Source organism: Natator depressus, chromosome 8 (assembly GCF_965152275.1).
Source record: "Natator depressus isolate rNatDep1 chromosome 8, rNatDep2.hap1, whole genome shotgun sequence".
Classification (NCBI taxonomy): domain Eukaryota; kingdom Metazoa; phylum Chordata; order Testudines; family Cheloniidae; genus Natator; species Natator depressus.
Window position 1 is genome coordinate 103,305,438 of NC_134241.1, and position 12,030 is coordinate 103,317,467.

At 53.4% G+C, this 12,030-nt stretch overlaps 1 protein-coding gene across 1 annotated transcript; it reads right to left on the minus strand.

The window, feature by feature from the left end:
* Positions 1-2,588: 2,588 nt before the first annotated feature.
* TOE1 (target of EGR1, exonuclease) lies at positions 2,589-11,756 on the minus strand. The gene is made up of 8 exons (XM_074961860.1): positions 11,662-11,756; positions 10,365-10,491; positions 9,526-9,566; positions 8,599-8,695; positions 7,994-8,152; positions 6,659-6,918; positions 5,335-5,506; positions 2,589-3,491 (listed from the first exon to the last, which is right to left on the minus strand). The coding sequence occupies exons 2-8, from the start codon at positions 10,488-10,490 to the stop codon at positions 2,643-2,645; spliced, it is 1,704 nt and encodes a 567-aa protein (XP_074817961.1). The 5' UTR covers position 10,491; positions 11,662-11,756; the 3' UTR covers positions 2,589-2,642.
* Positions 11,757-12,030: the final 274 nt, after the last annotated feature.

Below are 12,030 nucleotides of genomic sequence, written 5' to 3' on the forward strand. Positions count from 1 at the left end.
CCTGCTCCCATTAGAGTCTTCTTCAGCTTCGGGACCACATCCTGTATCTTAGCTCCCAGCAGACGGCTCAGCCTTCTGGTCTCTGGATCAGCTCTGGTGACAGGCCTCTGTATGCTTCTTAGTAGAGAGTCCTCAAATCACGTGGACCTGCCTTTTCCTGGTGATGGCATGATTCTCCAGCCTTCCTCCTGTCCTTTCTGGCTGTGACTCCTTGTCTTTTATTCTCCCTTGCCATTTTCTGCGAGTCACGCTGAATCCCCCTGGAGCTCTGAACTCTGGGTCTCTCCAATGGCTCTTCCCCTCTTCTTACGGAACTAACCGCTCTGCTCTTCTCGTCCTTGCCCTCCTTCCTTCCATTACTGGCTGCTGTGCCCCTTCCTCATTTTCCAGCTTGGCAGACCTGTTCCTGATCTCTAATTTTCCTTCCCTGGCTGGTCTTTTCCTCTGCCTGGTTCTTGTAGTAGTCGCACGCTTCCACCACTCACTTTCCTCACCCGACAGTCTCCCCATTGAGTTCTTCAGTCCAGCTGGCACCTGCAAGTCTTGACTCAACCCTTCAGCCTTCTCGTGCCTTTGCTCCATCATCTGCTCGAACCCCCTTCGAAACTCAACCATCGTTACCACCTGATCTCCAAGCCTTGGATCTTCTCTTCCATCAGCTCTATCAGGCAACACTTCATACAAAGCTCTTTGCAGGTACCTGGGCTGGGATCACGTACATCCTGCAGTTTCCACATCCGGTCATCTTCATTGTCTCTTCCATTGCTGGGGTCACTACCTCTGCTGCCGCGGTAGCTGTAACAGCTTTCCCACCTGCAGTCCTGCCAAGGAAAAAGAGAAAACCACCCAAAACACCCCTTCCCCAAACTCCCATTTACAGCTCTGTGTGCTGGCTGCCTTTATAGGCCCCCTCCTCAGGGCTCTGCTCTCACAGCACCCTGCCCCCTCCCCAACGCTACATACTGGGCAGGGAGGAAAAAACACAGTGACAAAGTGGGAATGCTCTTAATGTTTTGTCTGAATACTGTGCTTGTGCCTCAGTTTCCCCACTGTTTGGAACAAGTACCTTGGTGGTGGAACAAGGGGGTGTGATTGTTGCAGAGATTCCAGGAGGGCAGGTGTGACTGATGTCTGGTTGCCTGGGCACAGACAATGGCCAACATTCTGTAGCCTGGCAACTGGTGTCTGGGGCCCCGCCTCTCCAAGAATCAGCCGGAGGTGTTGGAGAAGGAAGTGAGGTGCAGGCCAGCTGACCTGGGGGAAAGAGACAAAGGAAGGAGGCAGGGCAGCAGATCATGGCTGAGGCTGGACTGTCAGGGGAGCTGGTCAGTCTCCTGGTTTGGGACTCAAGGGGGAAGCCCAGGGTCCTGGAACCCCAAGGATGGCTTTCCTGTGTTAACGTGCAGCAAGCTAAAGGGTCCTACTAGCTATAGGATTTTCAGGAAGCCCCTGGGCACAGCAACTGGGTGGCTCAAGGAGACGTGCTGTGGTGATTGTGCCAATGCTACACCAACCTTGGCAGGGTTGGGAGAATGTGTATTGTGCCTGTCCCTTATTCTCTGCCTCCAGGCTGCAGGGGCTTTTTTGGAAGCTTTGCCCTGAAATGAACATTTCTGTTGAAGAGCTGTATTTTAAAGTGCTGAACTCCACATGAAGACTCTGATTTTACTTTACGAGTATGGTTGTAGGAATGTTAGCGTTAAACATCTTCCTTCTGAAACGAAGGAATTAAGGTAAGATAAAGAGAGGAAAGCAGGTCATTTGGTCAAGGGGTTCTTAATACCCAGTTCCTTTCCCATGAGCTGTTCCCAACACTTCCACATTAGAATTTCTTTGCAGAACTAGGGAATACTCAGGGTGGAGGGAGGTCAGAGCAGTGTGGGGAAGTGGTTGGGGAATTCAGGCCAGAGGGGCCCTGTAAGCCCCACCTTGTCCCTGCCTGTTTGAACAGCTTCCCCCTTCCCTTTGTCCTGGCTGGGACAGGAGACATGCCACCCACTCACAGCCCCATCTCTCAGGGACATGAGTGAAATATCACCTCACAGAAGGGAGGAGAAATGGGGCAGCAGGAAACCGCCAGCCCCAGGGAAGGCTGGAAACCCACCAGGTGAGATGGGAAGATACTTGCCCCCAACCCATGAGCAATATGGGAGCTGGGGTGTCCTTCCTTCTCTACCCTTATGACGGAACCCAAACCTCTAGAAACTAGAGTCACAATTCTGGCTTCTTACTGCCCCCTCACCTGCAAGAATGGGTTTAGCTAAAGCAGCCTCCCTCTTCCTCCGTTCCCCTCCCCTTGCAGAGGAAGAGGCAGGCCACCTATTAAAGCTACTCCAGGGAGTGCTGAGCTAGGCTGTGTTTCTTGAAAGATGCATCCCCAGGCCATCTAACTGAAAGTCATGGCAACATTAGAACAGAGCTCCCCCCCATTTAAAGCAGGAGCTAGCCCCATGCAGTCTCAGACCCACAATGCTGCTGCCCCTGGGCAAGGAAGACCATACGGGAACTCAGGTAGGGAGCAATTTACTTGTACAGAAATAAAATGTGACTAAGAACTTGCTCCCCTCCTGCTAAATTCTTCATGTACAGAACGAAGAACCTTCACCTGCTGGAGGAAAACACAAAACAAGAGTCTCCCAGTTCTAGCCACTAGCCCAGGCCAGCTTCATTTTCTGGCTGTGGGCTTTGGAGGATTTAGAAAACAAACTCTTCACTATCTGAAGTGGCACCGATTTCCCACTGAGATACAACTTATTGTGACAGTCTGGCAGCCATGGCTCAGAGCCAGAGTCTCTGCCCTCTCCTTTCTTAAGCATCCAGACGTAGGCCATGATATAGCCAGTCATGAAGGCATCAAAGCCGGCTCGGTGAATGCCCCCTTCCGAGCGGCTCTCCTGAGACGCCGCACGCTTCTCGGCAGAGGATGCAGCTTTAGACTCAGAACAGCTCTGTGGGTGGACAGTTGAGCTGTGCTCATCGGTGCCCACCTGCTGCCCTTTCACTTGGTCGCTGTCCACGGTGTTTCCTCTGGCAGCGAGACCGACGTCTGTTTCTACTGGGGGGGCAGTGGGGTGAGTGCTGCTCTGCTGGTCTGTGGCACCCTCCAGATCCTCCTCCAGCTTGACATCTGTTGCACTGTCAAAGCCAGGCTCATGGTCCATGTCAATTGGACTCTCCACCTCCAGGAGAGGGCCCTCCTCACTGGACACGTTCGCGGCTGCCTCTGCCCGAGCAGGGACCCTCCCAGCAGGCAGACTGCCATGACAGCTTTGTTTCCGTGGGGGGCCTTCCTCCCCATTCTGAGCCACCTCCACGCCCTTCCCCCTTCCCTGCTCAGACTCTTTCATGGACTCCTCCGCATTCTTCCGTCGTCTCCACCTCTGCTTCCGCTTCTTCCGCTTCTCCTCTTTACACTTCTCATCCTCGTCGATGATGAGGTCGATGTCGTGAGATCGGGAACACTTCACCCCGTTGGGACACCAGCCATAGGCCTAGTGGGGAAGGCACACGTCATAAACCATGACAGGAACCAGCTTCGTGTTTACAGCTGCTTTACCCAGCACGTGAGGAGCAGTGGGTACTGCTCCCAGCCGTACGCTGATGGCTCCCGCTTCGGCAGCGGTTCGGGCTGTGGTCTGAACCATCAGTGATCCTTCCCGGTGGGCTACTGAATGGCTGACAACTAGGGAGCGGAATGGAGGCCAGGAGGGGATTCTCTTTAGGAAGTGGTCTGCACAAAGAAAGCTAGGCACGCAAATGTGCATGGTGGGATTGTGTCTTCCTGAGATACACTGAAAACTGGCCATGGTTAAGGCTGCGAGTCTGTCACGGAGGTCATGGATTTCGTGACTTCTGCAGCAGCAGGTGCTGACTCAGGGCTGCCCGAGCTGGGCAGCCCCTGGGCGAGCAGCAGCAGTTTGGGTGTGTGGGAGGGAGCTCAGGGCTAGGGGGGGCGCTTACCTCGGAGTGGGGGGCTCCCTGGCTCCCACTGGCACGGCCCTGCAGCTCCTAGGCAGCAAGGGGCTGGGGGGGTCTCCGTACCACATACCGCCTGTAGGTGCTGCCTGTAGGTCCCGCCCCCACAGCTCCCATTGGCTGTGGCTCCCGGCCAACAGGCGCTGTGGCAGAAGTAGCGGAGCCCCCTGGCCCCTCCACTGCCTAGGAGTTGCAGGAACACGGAGCCGGGTAGGAAACCCCTGCCAGACCCGCCAACCCTCCCCCCCAGCACCAGCAGGCTCCAGCCCTGCCCCTCCCTCCTCCCCGTGAAGCACCCACAGCCCCCCACCTAAGTTTTAGTCACGGTGGGTATTTTTAGTAAAGTCACGGACAGGTCTCGGGCCCATGACCTGTCCATGACTTTTACTAAAAATACCCACCGTGACTGAAACGTAGCCTTAGCCATGGTCAGGCTGGAGCTTGTGTGTCAGTGGAGTTACACCAAGGATGAATTTGATTTAAAGTATAGGAGTCTGTAGACTAGCTCAGGCCAGTGGGCAATCTAGGTCAGTAGCCAGTGGACAGTCTGCCTGCAGGAAGGTATCCGAAACCCTTCTGGAGGCAGCGGTGGGGTACACTGCCCACAGAAAGTTCTTTTAACCCCCATTAGTTAGAGGCTGGCTTGTTCCCTGAAGCAAAAAAAGTGTTTATATCCCTTTCGGAACAGTTAATCAGTGACACTCCTATTAGCCACGTAAGTGTCTAATTCCTTCCTGAATCAACAGAATTTATGGCCTCACCCTCTGGCAGAGAGTTCCAAAGGCTAATTGTGGGTTGTGAGAATGTTTCCTTTTCAGTTTTGAATTTGCTGCATTTCAGGATACAATTAACTTAGGCTTGAATAAAGTCAGGGAGTGGATGGGTCATTACACAAAGTAAAACTATTTCCCCATGTTTATTCCCCCCCTCCACCCCCCACTGTTCCTCAGACGTTCTTGTCAACTGCTGGAAATGGCCCACCTTGATTATCACTACAAAAGGTTCCCCCCCCCCCCCTCCTGCTGGTAATAGCTCACCTTAAGTGATCACTCTGGTTACAGTGTGTATGGTAACACCCACTGCTTCATGTTCTCTATGTATATAAATCTCCCTACTGTATTTTCCACTGAATGCATCCGATGAAGTGAGCTGTAGCTCACAAAAGCTTATGCTCAGATAAATTGGTTAGTCTCTAAGGTGCCACAAGTCCTCCTTTTCTTTTTGCGAATACAGACTAAGATGGCTGCTACTCCGAAACCTACGTTTCAGTGTCATTGTATGAGGAGACTGGGTGACCAGAAGGTCCCAGTCTATCTCCCCCACTTGTGGCTGCAGGACCTAGGTGCTCATACTACTCACCGAGAATGTTTCGCAGACGTGGACCTTATTTGTATCTGCCACATTGTGATCAGCGTCTGCCAGGGAGCAGTAGCGATAGTCTATGTAAGGAGACAGGCTTTCGGGGTAGTTACAAAATTCAATAGATAGGTGCTGGCTGCTGGAATCCTTCCGCTTGCAATTCTCTCGTTTGCTGAAACACACAAAGATTCAGTTAGGGTCTTTGCAGAAAGCCCTGGGCAGAGTGGGGGGAGTCCAAAGGGAACTGTTCTCAGAGGCAGCTTTTCACTATTTTTCTTGTCATGAGGCATGTTTAATGGTTCCTTCTCTTCATACCTAGAGAAGGGTTCTCTCCATGTACTGTGATCTCAGGGCACTTGGCTAAAGCTGCTCAGAAGGAGCATGCAGAATTCTGACACAGCACAGGAATAACTTAAGGGATCAGTTCACAGTGTGGATGACTTCCATTAGCATCTGGATGAGTTCTGATCAGAGGGAAGAAGAGACGGCCTCAGAACAGAAAACAGGGAAGTCAAAGAGCTGACCTAGGGACTATCCAGCAGATTCCTGCAGTTCTTGCCTCCTAGTTCCCAAAACAGGTGCTAAAAAGAGATTTAAAACCACTGGGTGAAGTTTAGGGGAGAGATTCAGGTGGGCTGCACCACTGCCAGTCATCTGGTTCAGGGCCAGATTCCTACTGCAGCTAACGCAGAGGTCAGAGTGTGTAGCAGCTGCAGAACTGGGGCCTTTAGCTATGGTAGAGATAGATGAGACCGATGCACGTGGCTGCTTCCAACTCAAGTCTGCCAGGAAACACCCCCAGCAGGAGAGAATTCTGGGTGGGATGAAGAAGGGAATGCTTACACCCCGGAACAAGGAGCACACGCCCCTCAGTGGGAAAGTGAGACACGACAGTCACGGTTAAAGGGAAGGCCACAGTAGAGAAAGTGCCCGAGCACTGCAGAGCTGACGCCTGTTTGCCATGGCAGCGGAAGGGCCATCAGCAACCAGTCTGATTTTAACACCAATATTTCAATTCCATTTATAGCTGCACTGACTTCTTTGCTGGATTATTTAACAAGGGGAATCTGCAGAGACAGCATCTTCCTTGCTTAGATTTTGGTCTTCATGGTGCTTGTTCTCCACCTGAGCTCTACGGAAATCAGAGCTTGTCCTCATGCCACCATCCTTAGGATGGAACAACAGGGGAGAGGCACAGAGCAGGAACACGTGATCATCTCTATGGGATGTGTGAGCAGGGCAGTGTAGAAAGACCCACATCTGTTGGTGTCTGGAAGACAGCGAACCTCCCCCAAGCCCTTGAAGTGCATGAAGTGTCACATACCACTTCTTGTAGGCGTACTCAAGATAGGAGGCTACGAAGCGGGTCTCGAACTCAGAGGCGTATTTGGTATCGTATATCCCAGCTGGGAACATCTCCGAAAGGTCAGCAGTGAAGGTGCCAAGACTGTCAGGGAGGTGGGCGTAGAAGCACTGGTACAGAAACACCAGATCGATCAGGCCATTGTGCAGAATGAGGGGTTTCTTTGCTCGGATCAGCTCCAAGAAGAAAGCACGAACGTTCTGGCTCTGGTTCTCATTGCCCTGGTAAGGCAAGGGTTAAAGTTAGTGAGCCTCAATCTGCTCTCTTCCATATAGCCACAGTGTGCCCTATGCCAGGAAGCCCTTGTCCCCAGCCTCTGCTACTGAAGCGAGACCCACCCACTGCTCATTCTGGATAAGAGTGGGCCAGCAGCATGGGGAAAGTGGCTCCTAGCCAGATGCAGGCTGGACGTGAGGGGAGAAGAGAAGTGAAGCCACTTGGAGAACAGACAGTGCAGTCAGGATCCCTGGCCTGGCCCTCCAGCACCCTCTCCTGGCCCTGGGGATTAGCTTGCCCCTAGCAGCACTACTCAACCCACAAGGCATTTCTGCACACCAGTCCAGGAATTCCAGAGGATCATGGAAAATGAACGTCTTTCCATGAACCAGGCCCTTAACAACGTCCCTCACCACCGCTTGAAGTCATGTAAGCCCTTTTGGACCCACGCATTTAACCTTCAAGAATGCAACTACAACCCTGATGAAGCTTGGAAAGCTGAACGGAGTTCACAAGAAGTCACAAACACACACCGCGTGAAAGACTCGACACAGAAGATCCCTGTGATCTCCCACAAAGCTCACAAGCAACCGTAAACCACATCCGCCCAAGCCATGGCAGATGCGGATACTCGCTGCACAAATGGAAAATTAAAGAGCCTCCGGTATGCGACTGTGGTCGCTCAGAAAAGACGATGGAACATAAAACAACTCAATGCCCGATTCACAAATACTCCAGACGCAATTACCTGGCTTAACCATCTAAATCGTAAAATTATAGTACTTGCTCTACATTTACATCAGCCACGCGAAGAAGAGTGAGAAGCAGTTTGGAACTCCTTACTGGATCAGCACAATCCACTTCCCGCTCAAACATCATGCAGCCCCAGCTCTGTAACCCAAGGGATCTCCCTTTGTGAAAGCCTGGAGCAGACAGGGCTGGGGATCAGATTTCCTCCTCCAGCTGGGAGGGTTGTACCTGAGCAGCCACTAGAGCAGAGCTTCCCCTTTAATTACCGTGAAGTGGAGGATAAACAGAGGGGACCTTGGGGCTGGGAATCTCCCCGATGCACAGAGGTACCTTGTCATTGCCCTTGTGGTAGGGAATCCCCTGCGAGTACTGTTTGTTGAAGTCAAAGCCATGTTGCACCAGAAACTGAACGGACTGAGGTTCGATGATATAGTCCTCCATACACAGCAGGGTCAGGTTGTAGATTTGGGAGAGGTACGTATTCTCAGACTGAAGAGGCAAATCAACAGGGGAAAGTTAGACAGGCCAGTAAGACAAGTCATACAGCCATGGCCTGGGACTCCCAAGGCTGGGACCGGAAAGATAGATATGGGAACTCAAAGCAACATCTCCCACCACTCACCTTCTACAGCCCAGTCCAGCCAGGGATTCGGACCTCCTGCAGTGTTGCAAGTGCCTTTGACTTCAGTGAGAGCTGGTGCTGGGCTCCTCACTGTGAGCCCCTGCAGCAGAAACTCTGCCGCCTACAGAAGGGTGCCCTATCACGACAGACCTACTGGTACATGAATCTCTAGCACAGCCACCCCCTGAGAACCAGCAGCATCATATGAAAGGCCCCTTTAGTGAAGTCACTACCTTGTAACTAAGACACTGGCTCCTGCTACGCTTTCTCCAGCTATGACGACAGACAGGAGTGGGTTGAGCAAGCAACATACCTTGTCTGGGAGCTGTTTGAAACAAGCAATTCCTAAAGACAGGACAGAGCGTGTTCGGGCAGCATTGCAGACCGCTTTGTATCTCTCTTCAATACATCTGCATTGAGAGAGGAGAGGTCAGCTGGGGCAGCAAGAAGCAGTCTCAATTCAATGACTGCACACAGTTTACTGTTCTCTTTCAGGCACAAACTGCTACCGATGGCAGCTATGGGGGCTTCAGGTTCTGTGGCAGACTCGTCTCCCCCCGCCCACCTTAGTGAAGAGCCCTTATTCGGGGCTCCAGGGTTGCTGTTGCTGCTCCTGTCTCCCTTTCACTTTGTACAGTCTCTGCACCAGGGAGATCAGACTGTTCCCACCCCCATTTTCACAACTACCAGCAGCTCGAGGTCCAGGACAGGTGAGAGCACAGGACCCAGCTAACTAGAAGGAGGTGGGTCCCAGTTGGTACCTCTGCATTCTCAGTATGGTAAGCCTAACCGCTGCCTGAAAAGGCTGGAGATCTCAGGTCCTATATGAAGTCAACTACAGAATAATCAGAACTTTCAGTTCTGTGAACAACATAGTAGCACCACCTACGCCACCAGAAAGCGTCCGACAGCAACCTCCCCAATCCCAAGTCTGAGGCCTGCTCTCTCCCAGTCCCACCAGCTGGAATGTTGCTTTCAGCTGAGTCTCCCAGTGACAGTTTCCAGAAGGAACTGTGCTTGCAATGTGGCTGCTAGCCTCGCTCTCTTCTACCACCGGGACAGAGCAGCAGGAACAACAGCAAGAGGAGGTTCCATCCCTAACAGCAGGAGTAAAACCACTTTGGCAGGAAGGCACCCAAAGAGATGCTATTTTAAGACAAGTATGAAAATGAATGTAAATTTGAATACAGCACTCCATCTAGGAGCAGGGTTTGGCATTCAAGAACAGCACGTTACTTACTGGTTTAGCAGACTCTTCCTTGCTCCGAGACCACTTAGCTCCTGCAGAGAGAGGGGAGATTTGGTTAGTAATCTTCATGTTTCCTCCCCTTAAAGTCCAATGTGGAGATTAACATCTCCTCAGAGTGAACTAATTACTCTCTCACAATCGGTTAGGAGGCAGCTAAACCGAAGAGCTAGGTGCCAATTTAAATCCTGCTGCACGTTTGACAGAAGAATGCTCTCCTCCACCTACCAGCAGGTACTGCCTGCTGCAGCACACAAGATCGAAGGGTGCTTCACATCAACCATCAAGCCCTTTGGGATGCAGGAACTGAAAGGAGCTAAACAAGGACAGCTCACCTGGGATATCGTACACAAGTCTGGGCAATGTATTGCAGAATGGACAAAGAAGAAGCTGGCAAAAGGCGGATAAAAAGTCTCATGGGTCCTATGACAAGAGGCTCGTAAACTAAGGTTTATATTCCCTGGTAAGAAGATTCAGATGGGCCCTTACTGAGGGATACCCTGGACATTCAAAGAAGGGGGAAACCTCAAAAACACAAGACTAACAAGTTTACATCAAGGAGAGGATCAAAATGAAGCAGGAGGAAGATTGGGTGGAATTCTGGAGAAGCCTCCCTACTCCAAGGATAATGAAGTGTATGGAACAGACTCCCAGAGACAGCCACAACCATATCAAATAGGCACAAGCATAGTGGGGACAAATGGATATGACAGTGCAGAGACAAGAGCTAGAGAGCCAGAGACAGCATCTCATCTTCCATCCCCAAGGGTAGCATTCAGATAAAGAGTTACACGTCTTTGATGTAGAAAAGTAGTGCACCTCATCCCACTCACCGTGTCCACAGCTATGAAGCTAGATGTTTTTATGGCCAGGAGCATGGACGGCCACAGCTCCTTGAAGTTATCATTCTGGACATCAATGACAGGTACTTTCAAGCAGGTCATCTTCATGCAAGTCATGCTGCTTCCAGAAATGAGAGACTCAGAAACTCAAGTTATTTAAAACTTTAAGGAGTCATTGACTAAGGAGAGTCTCCAACATGCTGGCACCTAGCTGCCAACACGATGGACACATTAGAAATGCTGACCATTATTGGGGGGAGGGATAGCTCAGTGGTTTGAGCACTGGCCTACTAAACTCTGGGTTGTGAGTTCAATCCTTGAGGGGACCATTTAGGGATCAGAGCAAAAATTGGGGCTTAGTCCTGCTTTGAGCAGGGGGTTGGACTAGATGTCGGGCTGAGGTCCCTTCCAACCCTGATATTCTATTTTGCAAAGACAATAGAAGAGCCAGCTATGCTCTCCACCAGGAGCTCCCACAAATTTCAACATACAATTCAGCAAGGCAGAACCAAACCCCAGCAGTCAGTGGCAGAGTGTACCCTCGGGGAAAAACACAGTGCCCAGAGCTTCTGCAAGGGTCGGCCTTGTGTTCACAGATTCTTTCATGAGCAACTGTGCACTGTTCAGAGCAGAGGTGGCATGGCGAGTACAGCTATGCAGCGCAGATCATTACGTGCCATTCCTAGCCCGCCTCTGCCTAGAGCCACAGCATCCCCTGTGCTCGGTACCTGGGCGGAGAGCTGCACCGAGCCCTGCGACCTCTGGGCACGACTGTCTCCGCGTGGTGCTGGCCTGGGCAGGGAAACCATTAAAGCCCAGTACCTGGGCCCAGCAAGTGCCACAAGTCACATCTGCCCCCGCCATGGAATAAATGCTCCCCCCCGCCCCCTCCCCCGCAGGCCCTCTCTCCCCCCCCCCCCGGGGATAAGCGCCCCCTCCCCCGCAGGCCCTCTCCCCGGGGATAAACGCCCCCTCCCCCGCAGGCCCTCTCCCCGGGGATAAGCGCCCCCGCCCCTCCCCCGCAGGCCCTCTCCCCGGGGATAAGCGCCCCCGCCCCTCCCCCGCAGGCCCTCTCCCCGGGGATAAGCGCCCCCGCCCCTCCCCCGCAGGCCCTCTCCCCGGGGATAAGCGCCCCCGCCCCTCCCCCGCAGGCCCTCTCCCCGGGGATAAGCGCCCCCGCCCCTCCCCCGCAGGCCCTCTCTCCCCCCCCCCGGGGATAAACGCCCCCGCCCCGGGCCCAGCCGCAGGGCAGGGGGCGCCCCAGGCCGCGGTGCATGCCGGGACTCACCGCGGGGCCCGCACGGGCGGAGGGGCCGCAGCGCTCACGGCGCCGCCATCGTCCCGCTTCCGGGACTGGGGGCCGGGCGGGTCCTTCCCTTCAGGCGGCGCGGTCGGGCTGCCGGGGCAGGCGCCTATCCCCGGCTCCCTCCACCCGCCGCTCTGCGCCCTCAAAGCCGCTCCCCAGCGGCAGCTCCGCGCGCGCGGCCACGCGCCGCACGCTCCTAGGCCGACGAGCGTTCTTGCTTATCAGGCGTTTGGAACGGGCAGCCCCGAGTCTGAGCGGGGTCCTTGTGAGAGACCGGACGGGGGAGGAGCCCGGTCTTCTCGGACACGCTGATTGGCTAGTCACCGCTGATCCCGCCTCGTCGGCTGATAG